Genomic DNA, 24,192 nt, shown 5'->3' with positions numbered 1-24,192 from the left:
AACCCTTAAAATCAATCACTACATGGTCAGGTAATTTTTGAAGTCAAGCTTGTTTCTTCAGCACTAACTCAACCATGTTGTAACATTTTCTATTCCTGAATCAGGCTCTAGAAGTGCTGGGACATACATCAACTCTTTCTCTTTCGAAAAAAGTACCACAGCTCAAATTTGTGAGCGCCAGTTCCCTTTGACCCCCGGTCCTTTTGAATATGTGACCCTGGAGTGTCAGAACCAGGGCCGGCTCCAGGCACCAATCCTCTTTTTTTTTGCTTCCCCGCTTCAGCCGCTCCGCAGGGTTTTTTTGCTTCGCTGCTCCGGCCGCCCTGTAGTGGGCGGCGGCGCCTAGGAGGGGAGCGCCCTGCTGGGAGCGGGCTGCGCACTCTGCCCCAGCCAGTGCCAGGTCTGCAGCAAGCCCGGCAGGGCAGCCCGTGTCCTTCCCTCCCCGCCAACCGGAGCGGTGCGGAGCCCACCCAGCAGGTGGCGCGGCAGGAGGGGCCGAGTGCCGAGTGGCAAGCGCCCCGCTGAAGGAAGCCCTGGCCGCACCCTTTCTTTCTCTCTCCCTCTGCTCCCCTCCCCCTCCCCACCCCCCCGCTAGCCAGGGCGCGAACTCCATTGCCCAGGGCACGTCTGCAGCGCAGGGAGTCCCCCTGCACCCTGGCTCTGGCCGCCCCGCACGTTTTTTTTTTTTTGCTGATCAGAACAGGGGCCCTCAAATATAATATTAATAGCAAAATCAAATTTAGTGAAATATAACACATCATGAAAAGAGACTGAATGAAATTTACTGTTCTGGCCCCAGTCTATCAAAGTTCTGAGGCATGTGCTTAATTTTAAGTATATGAGTATTCTCACTGACTTGAACGAATGCCCTAAATTAAAATAACTTAAATGGAACTGCTCACATGCTTACATTTAAATCTGTCCTTAAGTGCTTTGCTGGATTGGCACCTTATTTAGTCATTAAATGTTTTTTGGTAACTGGGATAGCCTGATGAGATTCCCAACGGAGGGTACTGAGGATTCCATGAGGACAGTGGTCATACAAGCTTACTCCAGCATCCTTGAGTACATCACAAAGAATATAATGCTTTCAGCCTTAAATAGTAGAGTTTAGGGATTGTAGCCTCTTCTCCTGGGTCTTGATACAACCTCAGAACTAACATGGCCTGCCCTGAAGTACACAATTCATTGTCTGACTATCCACGAGGGACATCTGTTCGCAATTGGGGTGTCTTTTGAAGCAGCTAGTCTGCTTCTCTTTCTGAAACATCCCATCTAAAACAATATAAAAACTCATTATGACAGAGGTGACAATTTTAACAGTAATAAAAACTCCTCATTAAAAAAACAACAACTTTTCTTACCCTAGGAAAGACCAAAACAGAAAGAATAAAAGAAATTATTCTGTTTACAGTAGCATCAAGAGAAACAGTAACAGAAAAATGTTATGAAACAGCATTCCACCCTTGAAATAACATTTTTGTAATACTCCAGTTCTGTCAAGGGAAATTTAGAGTTGCATTCTGTAACACTTAGCAATTATATATCACCTTTTGTCCAAGGATTTTGAAGCACTTCATAAAGAGTAATTTATTAAGCCTTACAGCACCTTTTTGAGGTAGATATTGTGCTATCCAGCTTACAAATGGATAAAATGGGCCAGAGAAAGTGATTCACTCTATGGCCATGTCTACACTACAGGGGCTATTGTGGTAAGCTGTGGCACTGTAGATAACCCCATAGTGCAGATGCAGCCTATAGGAATGGAAGGGGTGTAGGAACATCACCTCCCCGAGTGATGGTAGCTGCGTTGACAGAAACATTCTTCTGTCAGGCTGGCTGTGTCCACACCAGTGGCTAGATGGGCACAGCTGTGGCACTCAGGCGTGAGGATTTTTCACATTCCTGAGCTCCATTGCTATGTCAATCTTTGTTTGTAGACCAGGTCCCAGTCATACATCTGTTCAGCAGCAGAGTTCAGGAAAGGATGCAGGAGTCTTGATTTCCCGGGCCATGCTCTAAACACTAGACTGTACTACCTCTTTGCAATTTTGCCATATCTTTCATATTGTATGTTGTTACTGCCTCAAAGAGAGGGGGCAGAAACGTCTAAGTGGTTGAGCACACTACTGAAAGCATCCAAAGCTAATGGGAAGATTCCCATTGATTTCAATAGGCATTGCATCAGGCATTAAGGAAATTCAGGAAAATGCTTAAGTCTGTAATTACATCCATCTCTATTCAGGAAAGCGTTTAAGCATGTGCGTAACTCCTCCTGACTTCACTGGGACTTGAGTACATTCTTTCCTGAATTGAGTCTGAGTGAGGATCTGTGTAGGAATATTTACCTTGAAAATGTTTTAAATTAGCTTCTGGGTTTTCTCTGTTTCACCACATCTTATTTTTGATGTTTGATTATATGTATTTTGTGGCAAGGATTTTGGTACAACTTTAACTGGTACATCAGAGTCAGGTTTTTAAGTCTCACGAAACACTGAGCCACTGAAGTAATTTTTATGTTCAAACCTCTGGTTCCTGAGGGTCCAGTTCATTTCTGCTGTGAATTTAAATGAGTTAATTTAAGTGGTTGGGTCAGAAGCCACTATCATCGTAGTAGCCCTATGCCTGATTCTTAATTAAAGGCAACAGGAGATTAATTTGAAACATTAATTTAAAAGTGCTTACACAAAAGGAAAGAATTATTGCAATAAAGCCTAAAGAACTTTTTTGTCCCTAGATGTAGAAGACAGAACTAGCTCAGGGTCCTGGGGGAATGGAGGACATCCTAGTCCATCCAGGGTAAGTATATCTAATCTTTTTCCTAAACCAGACTTCCTGCATATGTAAATTTACAATCTTAAATTTGAGTTTTACACCTGATTGCATAGAAAAATGTACATGCAAAGTTGGCTGTAGACCAGCTTCTCTTCAAAATTGCTTTTTTACATTCTTATCTGATCCTGTGATTGAATTTGACACCTGCTCCACTCCTGCTAACAGCTAGCAAGAATTTTCATTAGCCATTTTGCCTTGCTAGTCAGTATCAGCCATTGATCCAACACTGTATGTTATCTCAGTGCTGTAAGAGGCATTTTTTGTTATTGTTGACATTTCACTTGCTGTAGTTAGCTTGCTAGGAGATTTTATGTCTCACTGGCACAGATACCTACATGCAAAAAATCCATTGCATAGTATTGGGAAGCACTTGTACACTCAAAATGTGCTACTTCATCACCGGGGGTCAGATACTGCCACTCTTCCTAACATTGAATGGTACCTTAGAATCATAGAACTACAGGGTTAGAAGGGACCACAAAGGGTCATCTAATCTAACTCCCTGCCAAGATGCAGGATTATTCCTCACTCCTTGGGTAATCCCACTGAAGTGGAACTACTGGAAGGGAAAGCTGCTATTCCTCATGAGTAGACAAGTGTTCTCAAGGGGGGCAAAATCTGAGCCCACATTTCTTTGTTCCCACTCAATCTGGCCATTTACAGCATCTTTCTACTTCAGACCTCTCTTCAGGTGACCATATCTGCATTGCCCACCCTCAACATTCTGCTCAGCCTCTGTTGGTTTCTTCAGTGAAAAGGCAGAGTTCAAGAGTATAAGTTTTAAAAACCGATATTCCCTGCTTTGGTGGGGGTGTAGGCTGAATGTCTTTAGAACAAATCATTAACTCACGACGGGCTATGTATGTGAGGCTTAAGGGATCCCTAACATTTTGGGAACAATTTTCAACAACTAGAGGCCTACAATCTGCCTATTAAATTGTTCATTTGTAGGCAGACATGTATCTGTATCCTTAAACTTGGTGACTGTGTACACAAGGACTAGTTTTCATTCACATTTTGCATGTACAAATGCATGTTTGCACAAATTCTTACCTATTTGCTCATGAGTGTGCATATTTTGGTGGCACAGCAGAGGTAGCCAGTGTGAAAATGTAGCCCTCAAACGTATTTAGAGCCCACCAATCTTTTTCCCCAAGCTTGAAGGGATAATACCTCCACTTCCAAAGTCAGAATAGTTCAGAGGGCTGTGGATAGTGACTTCTCTTGTCTTCAGGCAATGTGCTACTAACTTTAATCTTCAAAGTACAGTAAAATCTGCCTACTTACCAGTAACTTTACCAACCCATTGCTCCAGCTGTCAAGTTTGACATTCTAATGCATTATATGGATGAGATGAGGAAATCTTTCCCGTTCCTCACATTATAACGCACACACACTAACATTAAATTAATTCCTATTACAGTAAAGTGTCATTACTGAACTACTACCTACCATGGGAATTACTGAGACACACTATATTTCTTGTTATTTTTATAATAGCTGGAATACAACATAATTCATTAGTTTTGACTTTGAAAAAGTTGTGTTTAGAATTGCGTGGAGACTCAGGATTCAATTTCCATTTATTTGAGTAATAAGAAATATCCCTTCCAATAAAATTTTTATATGTATATATACACACACACCCACCAACAGCTCTGTCCACTTATGGGCCAGATTGTATAACCCTTACATACATTGGGGGCCATTACTCACGTCAGTAGTCCCATTGAATCTATTCACATAAGTAAAAGTTCACCAGTGTAAGTAAGAGTTGCACAATCAACCCTCTCTGAAAAAGGCGGAGTCCTGAGCTCTTTAATTGGGCAGACCTCTCACTGGGGTCAGAAGCTTTGAGCCTGTGCCCCAGTCCAGTTGCAGGATCAGGGCCTTAATATTATTCTGAGGATTGGGCTAAAAAATTACAGTGTATACTTCAGGATCAAGACTACTTCTTCATGTATTCTGTAAATTTGTGATATAAAATGATGCAAGGCAAAATGTGGCTTCACCCTTATTTAAAAAGTTGGTTTATATTGCTGTTTAATTGTCTCTTTGGCTGGTCCCCACTAAGTCCCCACTTCGGACTAAGGTACGCAAATTCAGCTACGTTAATAATGTAGCTGAATTTGAAGTACCTTAGTCCGAACTTACCGCGGGTCCAGACGCGGCATGGAGGCTCCCCCGTCAATGCCACGTACTCCTCTCGCCGAGCTGGAGTACCGGCGTCGATGGCGAGCACTTCCGGGATCGATCCCAGAACATCGATTGCCAGCCGCCGGACCCTCCGGTAAGTGAAGACGTACCCTTAATGAATGTGAAGGAACAGGGCTTGCAAGCATTGCTAGCTATGTTTCAGCACCCTAAAGTAAGAGTCCAGTGAGGTGAAAGACAGTGTTATTGTTCATATATTCAGTCCATTCTTTTTTTTTTTTTCTCTCCTATGGGCAGATTCTGCCTTTGGCTAACATGCCAACGGTCACGTCTAAGTAAATTTACTTAGCCTTGCATTACACTGCAGCCAGCTGAGCAGAATGATTTTTTCCCCATTTACTGCATACCAGGATTGAATCTCAACCATTTCCATAGAAGAGGAAAAGCCAATCACCATTTCTTATTAGACCTGGTTTAGCCTCCATTACATCATTACTTTACACATCTGTCAGTTTTATTTTTAACCTTTTTCCCCCCCTCGACACTTGTGGTTGCTTTTAGAAAAAAAAAAGTTTTGAAAATTAACCTGTACATTCCCACACGCAATTATTTAGGCATACATATCTGAACGTGAGTGTACCAGTATATCATGAGATGATATAAAGAAACGAGCACAGTCCTGGGGGGGGGAAATCCTGAATTTTCATCAAGGCTCCATATCAGCTTTCTGGTTGTCTTATGCAAATCACTTGACCTCTGTGCATCTCAGTTTCCCCATCTGAAAATGAGGATGATATTTGTATGCCTCAGAGAGGTGCTGTGAGAAATTAGTAACGGTGTTTGAAAATACAAATGTAATAGCAGCACTACAGATGGACAAACTCATGTTCATTTTTGTGATTACTTTTGAGGTTTTGCACAGGTACAATAATTGTGAGTGTAGACTGGGAGGCTAGGCTAGGGATGCTTTGAAAATGTGAGCCCTGGTCCTGACAAGATTTACGCATGTGTTTAAATTATACACTTGACTAGTGTCATTGACTTCAGTGGAAGTACTCACAGTGCATAAAGTTAAGCTCATGGGTTAATCCCTCCAGCTTTGGGGTCTTGTTCCTTAATGAGAAAAAGTAGTATTAATCACCCAAACACTTCAGGCCAAATTTTGCCTTTGTGTGCGTGCAACAACCACTGGGTTAAAATGGCAAATTTCTACTTACAGATAGTAGATTTAAAAAAAAACTTAGATATATTCTTTCTTCTCCCCAACTGATATGAAAGCAGAAAGACTGACATAGTAGGTGAAAGTCATTCGATGGCTTGCACAGCACCACGCTCCCTGGTATATTATCTCAATTACCAGGCAGGTGTGTCCACAAAATAAACACATATTAATTACTAACAAAATAAAAATTTTAAACCGGCTTCAAATACATTTTGGAACGCATTGCCCCCAACAAACTCAGTGGAAAAGAGCAATGGAGGGAATAAAGTTTCTTCATTATTCAGAATCGAGGGGGAAAGTATAACTTCTTTCTCTGTTATTCTTACAGAAAATGTTTGTGTTAAAATTGTAAAACTCTTTTCCCCTTCCCAATTTATTAACAGAACTATGGAGATGGGACTCACTATGATCACATGGCAAGCAGGGACCTTGGGTCACATGACAATCTCTCTCCTCCTTTTGTCAATTCCAGAATACAAAGTAAGAAGAAATCAAATTTCTTAATGTGGTTTTGTTTTTCAAAGGCTTAATTTTTAAAAGTGGTAGTTAGTGAGTGCACCATAGTTTAATTTGAGGACTTCCGTTCCTCTCCTAAGCATTTTGGGTTTTGTTGTTCATAGTCTTCGGGAGGAAATATTGAATTTTGCCTCTTGAGCAACCTCATATTTTGAAAAATGTACACCTGTGGTGTTTACTGAATAGCCTCTATTTTCTTCATGTAAGCAGTATATAGCATTTAAAACAGTGACTGCCGTTTTTACATAGAGCGGTGAATGTACTTTCCTGAGGCTTAAGTGTTTTCTTTAAAGGTGTGACCACTTGGCAGAGAATTAAACAGAACTTTTAAAGTACAAAAAATGTTGCTGAAAATATTACAAATAAATGTTCTTTAGAGGGAACAGATAAATAACAAGCGATTGAGATCATAAACCATTGTTTTCTCTGGATCGGGATGGATCATTGCCTGTTGGGACTTGCAGTCTCTCTGGACTGCAAACTTCTGGATTAAAGATGAGGCTGCCTACAACGTGCTCCACTTGGGACAAGCCAAATTCAGCTTGTGGCATTTGGCAAGTCAGCTCTCACAGTTAAGGAAAGCTTGGACGTCCCTGCATTCATTTTAATGAAGCTTGCAAAGATTTAGTGTAACAGCTATAACCGTAGCAGTATAAAGAAAGGCTATAATTATTTGCAAGTGAATGATAACTACTGTCTTTAAATCATGGTTGATAAATGAGTTTGGTTAAAGTAAATATATGATGTAAAAATATTAGTAATCCTTGTGCTTGGCCAAGATCACACCCTTCTACTGCAGTTATCAATGAACTAGCTGCAATGCTGTGATTGAATGTAAGCCAAAGAAAACATAGAGCTGTAACTGTGATATATCATTTTGTGAATGTAATGTATTCCCCTAAAATATGCCTTGTCTTTTAATATTAGGAAATATTTGTGAGTTATTTAACATTCGGGATAATGTTGAAGCTTGTAATTATTTGTATGTATTCCCTCACAAAACATAGTTACAACAGTTTCAAGGGTCTGACTTAAGCCAACAAAAGCAAGGAAATTCCGACACTCCCTTATTAACTCACGCCATTGGGTTTAGGTAGTGCAAATATGTTACAAATAGTTACAGACTTCTGTGATCCCACTGGGCTGAGTGATGCTTTCACATTTAACCCTTTAATGCGGATCTTTGCAATTTAATTCTGTCTCTCTTACCCTCTGCTCCTGCCTATTTATCCAATAAATAAATAGCATTAGTCTGCAATTGTTTGTCCCCCATTTGGGAAAAAAGCTGCTGTCCCTTATTTCAAAAAGTATTCATTACAATACAATACTTTTGCAAGCACATTTTTAGGAATAAAATAACAGATTGATTAGATTTAAAAAAAAATCACATTTTTCTTAAATGTGATTTTTCTGCTGAAGCCTGATTGTCAAAGTCAATGGGACTTTCACAGCCGCAGCTAAGAGAATAATCAGGCCTCAATTTTTCTGAAAATACCAACACTGTCAAATTCAAGATGTCTCTCAGCAGCACTTAGTTTGTAATGGTCATCATGCTGAAAGGTCTGGATGTGGAATGTTCCTGTTGTGTCTTTAAGTTTCAGTGTATGTGTATTTATTGAAAAAATAAAATCATTTGGAAATAAGAATACTGATGTTCCTCCATGTGCAGATTAGTGTGCGTGTGAGAGAGAGAGCGAGGCTAACAGCTTCTGACAAGTGTGTTATTGTGTAATAATGCACGCCTACTGTTGAAGCCAATCAGCTTGCTCCCTCAATCTAAAGCATTTTGTAACCTTAATTTAAAATGATTCTCTGGTAATTAGAGCAGATTCCTTTTAATTTGTGCCAGTTTAGGCAGCAAATGGCATGGAAACCACACTTTTATTCCCCTACTTCCACTAATCTCCTAAAGCCTAGATCGTGCCCAACCTGCTCTGGTGTGCGCGGGGCAGAGGTAGGGATGATGTCGCAAGGCGCCTCCCTGTGTCCTTGTTTCGCCTATGCAGAGGCCAGACAATCTCATTAGGGAGTGGAGGCTGTTTTCCTAGAACCCTCTGAAGCTGGCTACCCAAAATGGGAGAGAGGAGTAGTGCGTGGTGGAACTGCTACCCCACCTTCTGGGGCACTGGCTAGCAGAGCTTTGATGAGGGTTAATGAGAGCTGTTGCAATGTACACTCCCCAGCAAGATGCCAGGAGTCAGCTCCTCCTGGAGCTTCTGCTGCAGTCCCTGTGCACTTCTGCCTTGGTTGCAATAGTTAGAATCAAGTCCTAAATGTGGAAGCCAAGGCCATCTGCTGTACTATGCTAGGGAATGCTACTTAGTCTGTGAATCTCCCACTGTTTCTAATGAGAGCACTGTCCTGTCAGATAAGCTGTCTGGTCTGAAACACGGGTCGTTATTGTTTTCGGAGTGTTACATTTTCCACCTCAAGCGGATTTTGAACAGAAGAGGATTCTGTTTTTGGTGAGACAGTTTACCTGACATTAACAAAACTGCCTCAGAGTTGAGGCCAAGGCAATGTTCTGCTGAGCAGAAAGTCAGAGAGCAGTTTACTGTTTCAAAAGTTGGTGATTAGAAAGATCATTTTAAATACACAGAGAGAATTCTTCGAGGCATGATAAACTCCTTAGTACCCTTGGGCAGCAAGGACCTTATTTTCTTCTGTGTCTTGTACGGTTTTGCACACTTAACTAATCATTAATGATGATGATGATGATAATAATTCAATAAAATAATCAGTAATGCTGTTTATTTCCCAAATGTTTCCATAACAGAAACTGCTATTAATTTGTGCTGATTACATTGTATTTGTGATTTTATGATGAATTCTAATTGTTGCAATTACAAACAGTGCACCATATTTACTTTAATTGAGTCCATCCTGAACTAATATGGGATGTGGCTCCCAGTACATGTTTTATCAGTTTCCCTCTTCCTGTCAGATCATCAAATTATCCAAAGAAAAGGTCCCCACAGATCTACTGTGGAGCAGTTTGCACCTGCAGAGAGAGACTTGTAATTTTATTCACATGCTCTTCTTTCTGCTGGCAATTGATACAGATATAGAGCCTGATTATCATCCAACTTGAGCCTATTTTACACTATACTAGTGTAGCTGTATTGACTTCAGTGGAGTTACACCTGATTTATGGTGGCATGAAAACAAAATTAAGCCCTTAGTAGTTTCATAATCCATAGCTCTTATCTGATTAAAAGAACAGCATTTTTTAACTTCTAAGATGTTTCTTTCTATGTCATTACATTGTTATTACTCTTAACAATAAATGTTCATATAAAAGTTTTATGGTAGTGCCCATAATTCAGTAACTGAGTTGGATGTCAGCAAAGTACATGATGAGCGATATTCATTTTACAGAAAAGAGTTACAAACTTCAATTTCTTTGAATTTTCTTTTATATTTTAAAATATTTGGTTTTTTTAATGTTGTGAGCTATAAACCTAAATATGTTACCTCATTGTCTTTTAAATTCTGAGGTTTTAGTATTGTTTCTTTTTTGGTGTTCTTGGAGATAAATAGCACTGTGTAGACAGACAGAAGCATACAGAGCATGGGAAAAAAACAAGATTCAGTGTGTATACTGCCAATGCACCTTGATCCAGGCCTGCAACACCTGTTGCATTTCGGATCATCTCTTGAGCACATTTGTTTTGAATGATTTGTTGTTTTTATGTTGTAAGCAAATCAAATGGCCACCAAGGATAGGGTACAACCCTGAGTCCAATTCTTTCAACTAGTTTTGAACTTAGACCTACAAAAGTGAAAGGTTAGGGTCATAACCCACGTCACCTTCTTATTCCCTCAATATGAAAATATATGAGAAATTCATCAGAGGCCTCAAAGCCCGTGATCTGTGCTATTAACTTAACCTGTAAACTGATGTGTTTTTGTATGTCCCTCTTGTACCAGCGAACAAGAAATCGTTGATTTTTATAGCTGCACAGTCAGGGTCAAGTTTACATATGGCGCTCTGCTGTTGGCAAAAGCACAGGGAGAAAATGAAAGGAACCTTGCTGGCTACTTCCCCCTCACAACAGGGGCCAGATGCAATTCTCAGCCATTGTGCACAGAAAACACAAGGACTGCTGGAAGCTAGTGCTGACATCAGTGTTAGACCGAGCTGAGGTATTCCCTCCCACCCTTACTCCAGCCAGCAAAGTTGCATTCTATAAAACTTTGGTCTAATAGGCCTTCGAAAGCATGGTGCCTCTCTCAGACATAGGAGCTCTGGAAGTTACCCCTGGGTCAAAGCCTTTACATTCCTTCCTTTTCATGAGGTTGTACCTTATTGGCTTAATCTAGCTCTTATTGTGTGTGATCTAGCATGTAATCTTAACTTTGAAGAAAGAATAGTTTTCCAGGAAGAAAAGATTTCGGGTATAATTGTTATTGACAGCATACAAATGAGCCATGAATATTTGTAGAAATGTTGTGGTGTCTGTAGGCCTATATTGTAAGCTTTTGTTTTCAGGTATGTATTTTAACTTAAATGTGTTTTATTTTTTTAAGTGTCCAAATTCTTGCAGGGAGTATTTAAATTAGTCTTTGCTTCAAGCCATTTAATAATTGGCTGTAGGGAATGCAGAAAATGACTTTTTTTTCCTAAACTGTTGCTTCCATGTATTGAAACACAGTTATCTTTCTGTGTCTCCAGAGTCCTAATAGTCAGCTAGGCTGTTTTATTTTAACAATAAATGAAGGTTGCCCAGTATGAATATATACAAGTACCGGTAAGACTACAGGGCATGGAATACATTGTTATAGTTGTATATCATTCCATACTGGATGCTTGATTTTCAGATGCATTGTTTGTGAACTGATCCTACCTATGATACCTTGCTAGTACATTAAATCATTTACCAGTATACAGTAACTTGTTTCTAAAACCCCTGTAGCTTAATGGAACATTTCACTGCAAGGATTAGATTGAGATTTCAGGCGATGTTAAAGAAAGCTCCTGGCTTATTTGGTGACCTTTGAATAGCATCTGGGTTACTGGTTGATATTTTGATTTGGTTACTGTGGTCATATTGTGACAGCTGCTGGTTCATTATAATTCAGTTCCTCTGCTCAATTTGCCTTGCAGGAATACTTAGCTTTGTGTTGCTTCAAAGTATTTCTAACCATCCTGAGTGTAACCCAGTACACTGTAAAAGGTGAAATGTTGTGAATGCTTTGAGATCCCAGCAGCAGTCCACTAAAAGGAGAGTAGCACAGTCCACTTGACAAACAATCACATATGAGCGTGCAAAGAAGGAAAAAACCTAAATGGAGATGTTACCCATTCCAATGATACCCAGACCTGCAGATTACTAAAAGGCTGGTTTAATGGCCATTGGTAAGATCAGAGGCAAGCTTGTTTTATTTCTTTATTTTAAAAAATACACAAAAACAGTTTGTGTAGTTCTCCTGGTATTTTTTCCCTTTCAAATAATTCTAGCATTGGTTATATTGATTTTATGTATATTGTTGAACAATCTAATCTATTTATTGGCATAAAATAAATGCTACAAATTTTTTGTCCATCTTTGATGTATGCATTGAGAATGTTTAGAGGAACTCAAATTCAGTGTACATACATACCTTAATTTTGATGGCTGTGGGATAAAGAGATGAGGTGGCTGAGTGGTTAAGCTACTTGACTACAGTCCTGAAAGTTGTGGGTTTGGTGCTCGCTTGATTTGTAGGGACAGGCCACTTTTACTTCACTTAGCTGTAAAATGGGTACATGATCTGGAGGGCTGTCAAGTGTAATGCTGGTTCCTTTGTGTCCTGCTGGCTATGAAGCTGATGTGCATCAGGTGATTGGCTCAGGGGAGTTTTGACTTTGCTAATAATCTCGGTATGTGAAGACAAAGTGATTGCAAGATTATGGATCTTTGTGCTCCCTTTCTATTCCTAACTAGAAAATGAAAACAGATGTGATGTAGTGTTAATATGCACTATACCAGAGCACTTCCTTCCCCAGAAGTATCTTCCATCATAACTGCCTAGTCACTTTTGATCCTTCCTAGTGCATGGTTGTCCTCTTATAGGAACTTTTTCTCAGCATGCCTTTCAGAGGGCTGGCCCTTGAAATTTTGCAGAGACAGGTAATGCATCTCCAGACTGGACATTTTGCATTTGTTTGCTGTCCCCTCTCTTCTATCTTGTAAATATTCTTTATTATCCTGTCAAGTTTTTGCCTGGTTTTCTCTTATTTCTGAGGAGATGGCACATTCCCCAGGTAAAATGGATGGAAAATTGCAAATGATGCTAAACTATAAATTGGGTGAAGCTTGCTATGTGAGATTATATAGTACTGTATGTTGTTAATTAAAACTGGCATAAAACTTAGTGTTAGGTAGGCCTCCTGAGTTCTACTTCCACCTCTGCTACCAACTTGCTGTGTAACCTTTGGCAGGTTGCTTACTCTCTTTTTTCCCCCTCAAGTTAGCCTAGGTTTATCCATCTGTAAAATGGATTGGAGTTGCGAGGCTTAACAAATTATTATCTGAAAAATGTTTGAGTTCCTTGGGTATTCCAAGTAACTGTAAAGCTTTATTAATATATACTGTGCTATGACAGCACTCATCTCTGTAAGAACTGTCCTGATTTGGACATGATTTTCTTTTCAGTTACTGTGATTATTGGCAGAGTTGGTAGCACTGCCTATATTAAGGTTGCTCAACATTTTCAATTATAAGGCCTTGTTTTCAGTTTTTTATAACTTTCCCAATTTATAACTATTTGGGCTAAAATTTTCCATACCGAGAATCTGACATAAGCTATTTTTTTTTTTATTTCAGAAAAAATGGTCCTCTGATTTCTTAGAATGGGTTTAGGAAAAAATATGTTTTGCCCATATTTTAAAAAAATCCTTAGAGATGTTTCATTGAGAAGCTCAAGCATCTCCATGCTTTGTTGCAGGGACATTACATTTTTCAGGGAGGTTGGCTGGGTGTCAGGGATGAGCATTTTTTCAACCCTGCAAATATTCACCTATATTGACTAATTTATGAGCCTTTGAAAAATTTCAGTTTGCACATGCTCAGTAGAAACTTGTTAGCTTGGCCGCTAAATTCTCCAAAGCTTCCTTCTGCACTGAGCATGCTCCAGCACAGGGCTGTTGGGGCTGAGTAGGCTTTTCATGACATTGCTTCTCCCTGCTGCTTTGGAGCCACTGCTGTGCAAGATACTGTAACTTAGGAAAGGCAGAGTATCTCTCCTGTGCTGTCAATCCACTGCTGGTAATGATAATGATTTGAATGCAGAGAGGTGAGGCATGGGGTCCACTACAGGGGGAAAATATGAGCACAGAGGAAGAAGGGGTTGCAGGAGCCAGAATGTGGAAGGGAGCCAGGGGGTGGGGGTGGCACAGGAGTCCTAGATAGGCAGGGACAGGTTGGGGGGAAGAGGCCTATAACCACTAAATCACATTCTCTCTCTAGAACCTGGAAATGAACCCAAGAATACTGAGTCTTTACATTCCTCTGCTGTCAAGAAATAGCTGTGACTCCTTCCCTCCAGCAAAATGTATCTTTTCCCTTTCTAGTGTTTCATCCACAGGGAGGATAACAGTCTACTCCTGCTGTCAGTTATTCCATTACCTACAGTGATTGAGATCTGTGCTGTTTCTATAAAGGTCTGAAAACTGCTGATGACCCAACTATGATAGAATTCCTGTTCCAAATGATAGAATTCCTGTTTTTCTGTTTGTTTGTTTTTAATTAGGAAATCACTTTTAAAAAAAAGATTAAAGAACATTAAGGTTGTTAAATCAAAGATTCAAAGTTAGGAAAACAACAAGGAGTCTGGTGGCACCTTAAAGACTAACAGATTTATTTGGGCATAAGCTTTCATGAGTAAAAACCTCACTTCTTCGGATGCATAGAGTGCACTTTCACTCTATGCATCCGAAGAAGTGAGGTTTTTACTCACGAAAGCTTATGCCCAAATAAATCTGTTAGTCTTTAAGGTGCCACCAGACTCCTTGTTGTTTTTGTAGATACAGACTAACACGGCTACCCCCTGATACTTGACACCATGCAAGGCTCAAAGTTAGGAAACGCCATAATTAAGGTTGGCTGTGTAACCTTAATTCAGGCCCGTTGTGCATATGCATTATGATACCGTCTTTAATGACATCATCACATCCTATTTTTTCCATGGGCTTCCTGCCACATTCAGTGCATAGGATGGATGGTGCTCAGGGAATGAATCAGGATTGTGTAGTGAAGAAGACTACTGTATGTAGGACACCTGCCTCATTTGTTGCAGAAGTTGGAAGGTGTAGCGTGTATAGGCGGGGGACCACAGAAAGAGAATAGATGGTCTTATGGTTAAGGAAGTTGAAGCCATCCTGAGGAAGTGGAGTCTATCCTTGCCTGTGCTCCGCGGAGTTTCTGTGTGATGCTGGGCAAGTCACTTAAGCCAAATTTTTCACAGGTGGCTACTAATTGTGTGTTCCTCATATTCTGAGTGCTCAACGTGAGCGATGTGGGGCCAGATCTGGAGAAACACTAAGTACTCGGAATTGTAGCTGAAGTTAGTTGAAACCGTGCCTTCAACATAGTAAGTGCTTAAAAAAATAAAAGCTAAGTACTCTGAAAAATAAGCTCTAGGAGTCTCAAGTTGAGTACCCCAAATCAGTGGACACTTCTGACAGTTTTTCTCATTAATGTCCACGTGCCTCAGTTTCCCAACTGTAAATTGGGAATAATAATGCCACCTAATCTTGCAGGGGTGTTTGTGAAGATAAACTCATTAGTGTTTGTTGAGCACTCGTACACTGTGGTGACAGCATCGTAGACGCATTCAAGAGGAAAAGCTAATAACATTTCTATTCAGTGAATGGTTTGGATGGTCCTCTGCTGTCAACAGCTGACAACAAGCCCTCTACTACACAATGAATGAGGAGGCTAAAAAAAAATATTGAATAACTACTCATTCACTGAATAAGATACGTTTGATTCCCACTGCAGAAACCCTTTAATTCAGCCTTGGATTGAGCTTGAACTGTGCCCATGAACCAGCAGTGAGTGGTTCCCAAGACAAATTTTTGGAGCCTGAAGCAATTTTTGATTCTTTTCCCTTGTGTTTCACTGTACTCACAAGCTTTTTTCCAGGGCACGCTTTATGGTATATATCAAAATTGAGAATGGCCTTTTTGGGAAAGGCCAAATGTGGTAGTAACATGGTATTTCTCTTTTCACCTTGATTACTTGATACTATTCTATGTGATCAGGTGGTGGTTCTACTTTTACCTGTATTTTTTTTTAGAGAGAGAAAGAAAAAGAAAGAATGCATTTCTGTTCTGTTCTCTGATCCAAGCAAAGAGCACAAGGAAAGAAATCAAACAAAATATGTCTCCTTATCCCTAATGACACTTGTGACAAGTTTCCCCTGGGGTGCCACCTGGAAGTGGGGTATCACTGAACCCTCTGACCCACCAGCCTGGGCTCCCGCTCAGACTGTGCTTCTGTGACAAGCTGCAGACCGGCTCCCACTCCTATACTTCCTTCAGCATTCACACAGGTAGGGACACACCGAGCTGCATTACATGCAGGCTCTCCGACCAGCCACTGCACGAATCAACGGTAGAGAGACTATAGCCAAATTACCACCAGTTGCCCAACCTAGGACCCTCCTCCCCACTGGAGTATAAACCCAAAATTATACCATCTTGCGCTACATAGGGAACTGTACAGTGTAAGTTCATAGAGTTCACCCCTCCCTCAATGCGAAGAGGAAATGCAACAGCTCCCTGAGCTAAGATTCCCAAACACTTCACTCCAAGCTTACTGGTTTAGATTAAAACATAAAATAAATTTATTAACTACAAAAGATAGATTTTAAGTGATTATACGTGATAGCAAACAGATCAAAGCAGATTACGTAGTAAATAAACAAAAACGCAAACTAAGTCTCATATACTAGAAAGATCTGAATTAACAATCTCTCACCCTGACTGATGATATGGCAGGCTGCAGATTCTGATGGCACAAGCTACACTTGCTTTGCAGCGTGGAATCCCCAGGTTTTTCATACACAAGCTATAAATCCCTTTAGCTTGGGTCCAGCACTTCCCCCAGTGCAGTCTTTGTTCCTCAGGTGTTTTCAGGAATCCTCTTCTGGGGGGAGTGAAGGAGAACTGATGATGTCTCTCCCTGCCTTATATAGCTTTAGCATATAGTGGGAACCCTTTGTTCCAAAACCAGTTTCCAGACCAGTGTGTAGAAAAATATAGACACCCCAAAATGGAGTCTCGAGTTGTGTGGCCTGGTCACATGCCCTTGCATACCTTGCTGAGTCATAGCAGCCATTACTTACAGGCTGTTTAGAACGGTCCCAGGAAGGTTAAGTTCTTCCAGGGTCCATTGTCTTTGTTGATGGGCCATCAGTTGTCTGGTTTCTTCATTGTTGTATCAGAGAGGCTACTCACCCAGAGGCCGCACGACTGAAATACAGATATGTAGTCAAAATTCCTTACTTTAATTAAAAAATGATACATGCATACTAATAGGATAATCATATTCAGCAAATCATACCTTTTCCAATGACACCTCACGTGATCCATTTTGTACAAAATGCATCGTAATTATGCCATAAACATATAATAATATCACTGTGAAGAATATGGGGTGCACTGTCACAACACTAACCTCCTTTGTAAAGTGCTTTGAGATCTATTGATATAAAGCACTATACAAGTACTATATAAGAGCTAGGTATTTTTGTTGTTATTATTTAGTCTGTCCATCTGATTCTTGCCGGTATTGGCCTAGTTACTAGATCTTAGCTCTTTTCTTTCTTTCTGCAATGTCTTTATATATTGTCTTGTTTTTATCCTATATTTAGTGTGATGTATGTATCATTCACTTTTAAAACCAGACATGTATTTGCCTTACTGATATCCGAAATATTTTGTGTATCATTCTGATGCCTATATTGTTATTGTATTATTCCTGTAGAGAAGCACACAAGTATACATTCTTTTTGTAATGCCCCCATTTAATGGATCTTTCTTAGTACTGTTATTGGTACTTAGTACTATTAGTTGGCCTGACATATGTATCTCCCAGTTTTACAAGGAGAAACTTGTTTAATTGATGTCTGATTTCTCCTGTTGCATTATGCTGCGACCGGTAGAGTGGTGTTGTTGGGCAAAGCCTCATGAGTTTACAACAAATCATAGCTGAAGTACATGATTTTTTGTATTCTAATGACCGCAGAATATTTACAAATGTATAGCCGGTGAAGATGAATGCGAAGGTTCATAGAATGCCATGCAAGTCAGAACTGGAAAAATTCATAGAAAACCTCAGCAAGATTGAAACTGAACCCCATCTCTTTTGTGTTATAAGGATGGAGGTGGCCACTTTAGAGGATGCTATGTAAAATTTGGACATATAAAGTCTCTTGGCAAGGAAAAAGGTAATGATTGGCCCCCTATTAGGGTATGTCTAGAGCTAAGTTCCCTCTAAGCTGCACGGCGTTATATTAAGCACGGTGCAGGCGCTCAGGGCTGCGGCAGGGAGAGATACCTCTTCCCCAGCCCCGGACCTGCCGTGGTGGGAACAGGTGCCCCTCCCCCCCCAGCCCAGGTACTGCTGTGGAGAGAGAGAGCTCAGGGCATCCTCTCTCCCCGGTGCAGCCTGTACCCCAAACCCCTCATCCCTAGCCCCACCCCAGAGCCCTCTCCTGCACCCATAATCCCCAGCGCCACCCCAGAGCCTGCACTCCCAGCCGGATCCCTTACCCTCCTAACCCTCTATCTCAGCCCTGAGGCCCCCCCCCCACTCCGAACCTCTGAGCCCCACCCCCGCCACATACATTTTGTTAGGGGCACCAATATGGAGGTGATGTATAACAAAATTCATTCTGCACATGCGTGGGAAAAATTAGAGGGAACACCGGTTCTAGACGGCCATCACTGGCTTTAATGTAGCTTGCTCCGGACTCCAGTCCTAGAACAGCAAATCTGCAGCAGCACTAGCTGTACAAAACTGCCACAAACCCTGCGTAATTACACATGGGGCTAATCTGTGCTGCAGCTCACATGGTCATGGCTTCACTGTCCCAATACCTGAAATAGCTCTCTTTTGTCTACCTTGGGTATGTCAGCTGAACCTGCAGCCATGCGCAATCATACTCTTAGATTAGTCATGGCAGAAGGCAGAGGGTTATTGTATGTTTTTCTATTGATGCTAAAGTATAGCCCCCATTGACTCAGATAAGAGTTGTTCCTATTAGTCATCCTTGTTTTTCTCCACCACTGTTTTGTTCTATACCCACCAGTTTCATTTTGTCCTCACTTGGATGTGATTTCCTTAGGTCGGGCTGACTTTTGTTTTACATTTGTACAGCATCCAGCACAATGGGGCTCATTTTGTGATTGAGCCCTCAGGATACAACTGCAATACAATTAAATGTCAATAATGTATCCCTTTTAAATGTTAATTATAATTGTGGCAATTTTGATACCTTTTTTCATTTTGGCATGAAACCACTCATAACGGGGTGGGGGAAGGGGAGAGAGAGAATCTCTGGTTTTGGAACTGCATGAGTATCTACTAAGCAATCTTTATTTATAGTGTGTGTTAAAAATTTACCAGATAGTCAAATAAAAAAATGACTGAAGTCAGGAAAGGAGACCAAGAGACTCCAGATCTGGTCCCGTATCCTAAACCTCACCATGGTTTGTTCCCGTCCCCCACCTCGCTACATTCCGGTGTATTATTACCATCTTCCACGTTATGTTGTCTGTGACACACTAAGAGGCATGGAATACCCTTTGTTATCAGGCTTTGAATAGGACAGAAATATGGATACAATGTAAAATGTTATTATTATTTGTGTTGTATAAGCATACTCAGGCCCTAGTTGGGATCAGGGACCCTTTGTGCATACAGGAGAAGACAATCCCTTCCCCTGTCCAACATACTGAGTTTATCTAATTTAAAGATCCGTACATAGTAAAAAACAGGATTCATTGTTATGTATGGGTAACTGGTTAAAAGAAAGATGAAATATAATGTTTGGATATGGGTGCCTATGCTAGGGTGCTGAAATCAGTACTTAAGCACTTAAAGCTAGTGTTTGGTTACTTCAGTGCCAATTTGAGAGCCTCCTTCCTTTAGAGGATAAATATTAAAAGCTAATAATTGGAGTACAGTTTCACTGTTGGAGGACTTTACAAGATGAGTCTCAGTTCAAGTATGGAGTCATAATTTTATTTATTTTGGATCACATTTTCAATTGCATAGACGTTCAGAAGAGATTATTGGAATCGTTAGAGAGACAGGCAATTATTTCTGTGCCCAGCAGAGCTGTTTGTCAGGAACTGGAGTCAGGAGGTGTAGGGAAAACAGATGGAGGGGCCATTCTCAGGACCACAATGGTTGGTCTCTTACAGCGGTCAAGACTTCCTAAAATAACAAGTTGTATGTCTAGAGCTTGAAGACACACTGCCAAGGTTGAGAGGCACAAAATGTTACTTACCTTAAAAATAAAATATTTATTTTGAACTGTCTTTCTGAGTCTCAAAAATCAATCACCATCTCCACCACTCTGAAAGATGGGCCTGGGATGCCAGATTCAGATCCAAATATGGATAATGACTCTCTTTCCACATCAAAGTACATTGGTGTTTGGATGCTGGAGTTTGGTGTGGCCTGAAAAGAGATATTTGATCTGATAAAGAGATAGAGGTTCAGATATAAATTTGGAAACCACTTCTATCCCTGTCCAATACATAAGAGGTATCCGTATCTGGGATTTTGGTAGGAACTCATCACTAGCTACAACACTAGGACAATATATCAAGCACAAACCCAGGATCCTATATTTGTTTACAGTTGCACATATGCTATGCCAAAGCCATGCCCCTGCCTGTCATTGGCATTGTTATAACTAGACTTGATACTGAAACAAATCAAGAATGATGTCAGTGGAGCTTCTTTCTTAGAAGAATGGAGGAGCAGACCGAGTGGAAAGATGATCTGATTGCTGTGGCATCTCAGAATTGAGACATCACATTTTAGGCCTTTAGGCATGGAGGCTGACCCTATTCCTGTTGAAGCCTGAGAGTTTTGCTGTTAATTTCAAAGGTGTTAAGGTCAAGCCCCTGCACAGTATTCCTATAAAGCAAATTCATCCTTGAGAGAGATGTCTGATTTCCAGGCTTCTCTCTATGTAAATATATCCTGTTGTGCATTTTATGATGCCACCTGCAGGATTATGTTGTGATTTTGCGGTGCATACCACTATCATCCTGACTACTGTATTTGAAGGCCATAAGCATATACCTGCTAAGTGGATGAAACATTTCTTCATCTCCCTTTGTGTGTAACAGGAGACTTTTTCATTGAGGTAAACTGGAAGAGTTGAGACATGACTTACAAATATCACCAAACCGCTACAAGATTTGTCAGATATGTTTTACACAAGCATTTCAACCAAATTCTTTCATTGGACAGTGCCCCCAAAATTGGAAAATGTGGCATGGCTAGCCTTAAGAATAAACACGCTAACTTGAAAAAATACCTCAGAGAACTGTATGCTCTGAATACTCCAAGGGATGATTCAGATTATGAAAACAGACTTATTGTATAGTTGGTCCATTTTGTTCTTGAATGGAAAGATTACTTTAGGGAACAATGTTCACCAGATTTGCATCCCAGATTTAGCTATGTAGTAATTTATTATTTTTGTGTTTTTTTTGGTAAGCAAAGTTATGAACTAATGATAGAATTGTCTCAAACTTAAAGAAGTATAGATCAGTTTTAGAATTGCCTCAGATAATTTAGTAACTGCCTCAAAATCTCCTAAAACTCTTGGTCAGTGCTAAATAGCAACAAGAATTTCATACTGCTTGTGTCCAGCATGGGTTACATGCTGTTCTTTAAACTGATTCATTAATTAAATATATCTATTGTAACACTCAGTTGTTTGGACTTTTTGTTGTTGTTATGAGGGTAGTATTTGCTAAGGTGGATTCCTCTTCCTGGTGTTACACCTATCTCAAAGTTACATGTTATGACTTTCCTTCATCTAAGAAGGGCTGGATGGGTTTGTCTTCATCAGCTTCTCTTCTAGATTAGCCAGAGAGGTCTCTGCAGAACACATTGAAGTACTTCTGGAGGATTATCAGCATCAGGTTTGGTTTAATCACACAGACTGTTTGGGTGCAGATCCCAGAATAATTGATTCAGCCTTTTATGCTTTTGAGGTAGATACATTGAGTATCAACCGGTTTATGGTGTGGAGGTATTTTGGAAGATACCACAAAAATTCACCATGTCTGCTTTTTGGAGATATTAGATCCCAGCATGGCTGCATTCCATATATATATATATATATGTATTCTGTGAAACATTTTGGGATGAAAGGCATTATATAGATTTACAATATTACTGTTCCCATCCAGGAGTTAATGCATTTTGCAGCACAGCCATTCCCCCCACAAGCACCTGCCACTAACATACTAGTCTTTAGTATCTAACCCAGGCCTCTTGTGCAGTGTAGCAAAAAAAAAAAAAAAAAAAAAAAAGCGCTATTTGGAAAATTAGTCTCAGATGTATAAAAAGAACCTGTAGACTTTGCCTATGAATGTCTGCATACAAGGCAAAGAATTGCAATATTATTTTGCACTACATAGTTTTCAGTGAAGTTTACATTCCAGCCTATTTTATTTTAAAACAAGTCCAAGTATTTTTAATTAGTTATTTTTGGTGACAGTTGTATTCCTTATAGGATGACATAGAGTAGAGATATGTGAAAGTTTTTCATTGACCCTCAAACCTGCTTGACCCGAGCCTGGTGTATGAGACTCAATGTCTTAAAAGTTTGGGTATAAAAATTGGCTGAGGTCATCCCTATAGTAGGTGAATTGATGAAACCCCTACACCCACATGCTAACAGCCACCTCCTCTCTCCCCACAAGACCTTCCTGGAGACATGGGGAAATCACAGGGTTTGCTGTTAGATCTGGAGTGGGGGGAAGTAGAGTGACCCAGATGTGGGAGTTAGGGTATATGTGGGGGTTCTTTTTGGAGTTTAGAGTTATTGAACTCCAAACAGTCTTATGGGCTGATTCATTTCCAACCCTGCTGAACCGAACTACAAGGTTTAGTTCACAAGCCTCCACAGGGGTTCACAGAACCCTAGCATAAACTGCCATAATGCACAATTGTGCAATACTTACTGAGGTTCTGTTTTCATGTGCTTTCAGGAGCGGCATTTTTCTACATCTCAAACTCACATTAATACAGCCAGACAAAGAAATGGCTTTTAAAATAACACTTATAAGGTATTTTAATGGTTAATGAGCTTCTGCTCCCCTATCAAGATGAACTTAGTTTAGCTTCCAAATAAGAATTTACTGCTGTTCTCTCACTGAGCTGATATTAGTTGCAGAGGGAATTTGAGCTCACACCTGTTCTAGCATTAAAAGGAGCTTGTAAGTGACTTCCTTAAAATATTCATGGGAGGAGGGGGAGACAGGGGCGAAGAATCCAATTTCTAGAAAATCTCAGCCGAACAGGCAAAGTATTCACAGGCACATCTTTTAAAAATGTTTGGTTTATGAATTGGTTAGAATCTTAATTCTATTTTTGATCACAAAATTAGTAAATATACATTGAAAGGCAGAGGCAGGAGGAGATGACTAGTTCGTATATGCAATAGACCTGTGTTACAGCTGGAAAGTGTACATGTGGAAAAATCTGTGAAACAAAACAAATTTGCTGAATTACTAGGTCATTTACATAGTTGCTCTAGTCATGGTCCGTTAAACAAGCAAAACAATGATTTTGTTATGCTCTCTAGTTAAGGGACAGGATGTGTAAAACAATGTGGAGTTGGCTGGATAATTAATAATCATCTTGAGCCTGTACTTACCTTGAGCCTGAACTTTATAGTATATAAATATTTTGAATCAAGGAATGTAGACGCTAAGTCAGAGCAGGCGCTTCTATTATAAGATGCTCCATTTCTCTTCAAAGAAGAGATAATATCATCATTTAAGTGTATGAGGAAATCTTGGTGGCTCAAAGATGACTGGATTTTAATATTAGACTGCACTGGAGCTTACCCAAGAGCATAGCTATGATGATAACCTGTTTTGGGGTCAAAACTAAGTGCAGTTTGCCTTGCTGTTACAGTTTTCTTCTAAGTATTTTCTCTATAATTAGGAGCTTATTCAAAGAAAGAAATTTAGCATTGGCTTCTGTGGGAGGACACCATAGTCTTACAGCAAGAAATATTTTTACTTTGGTTACTGCTGTATTTTTAATTCTCTTTATTTTAGCCACCTCTCACAGTTTCTGCCAGGACTGAGTTGTTCTTGTCCCTAATATTTAGTTTCTAGTACTACATTGGTTTTGTATATTGGCTCATATACACATAATATAAAGTCAAGTATAAAACAATTCTGATAAAAATAATAAAATGAATAGTTTTGG

General features: G+C 40.1%; 1 protein-coding gene across 17 annotated transcripts in view; it reads left to right on the top strand.

Moving 5' to 3' along the window:
• TCF4 (transcription factor 4) overlaps positions 1-24,192 on the top strand; it is a 318,541-nt gene that overhangs the window by 100,775 nt on the left and 193,574 nt on the right. For 16 of the 17 annotated variants that reach the window (XM_034773372.1, XM_034773378.1, XM_034773380.1 and 13 more), the window contains 2 exons: positions 2,738-2,799; positions 6,595-6,691. The exons of the other annotated variant lie outside the window; for it this stretch is intronic. In XM_034773372.1, the coding sequence (XP_034629263.1) occupies positions 2,738-2,799; positions 6,595-6,691 (159 nt within the window). The remainder of the gene's footprint in view (positions 1-2,737; positions 2,800-6,594; positions 6,692-24,192) is intronic. 17 annotated transcript variants of the gene reach the window in all.

This window comes from Trachemys scripta, chromosome 6, assembly GCF_013100865.1.
Source record: "Trachemys scripta elegans isolate TJP31775 chromosome 6, CAS_Tse_1.0, whole genome shotgun sequence".
NCBI lineage: Eukaryota > Metazoa > Chordata > Testudines > Emydidae > Trachemys > Trachemys scripta.
The sequence above is the reverse complement of the archived record's forward strand: the minus strand, read 5'-3'. Positions and strand labels throughout refer to the sequence as shown.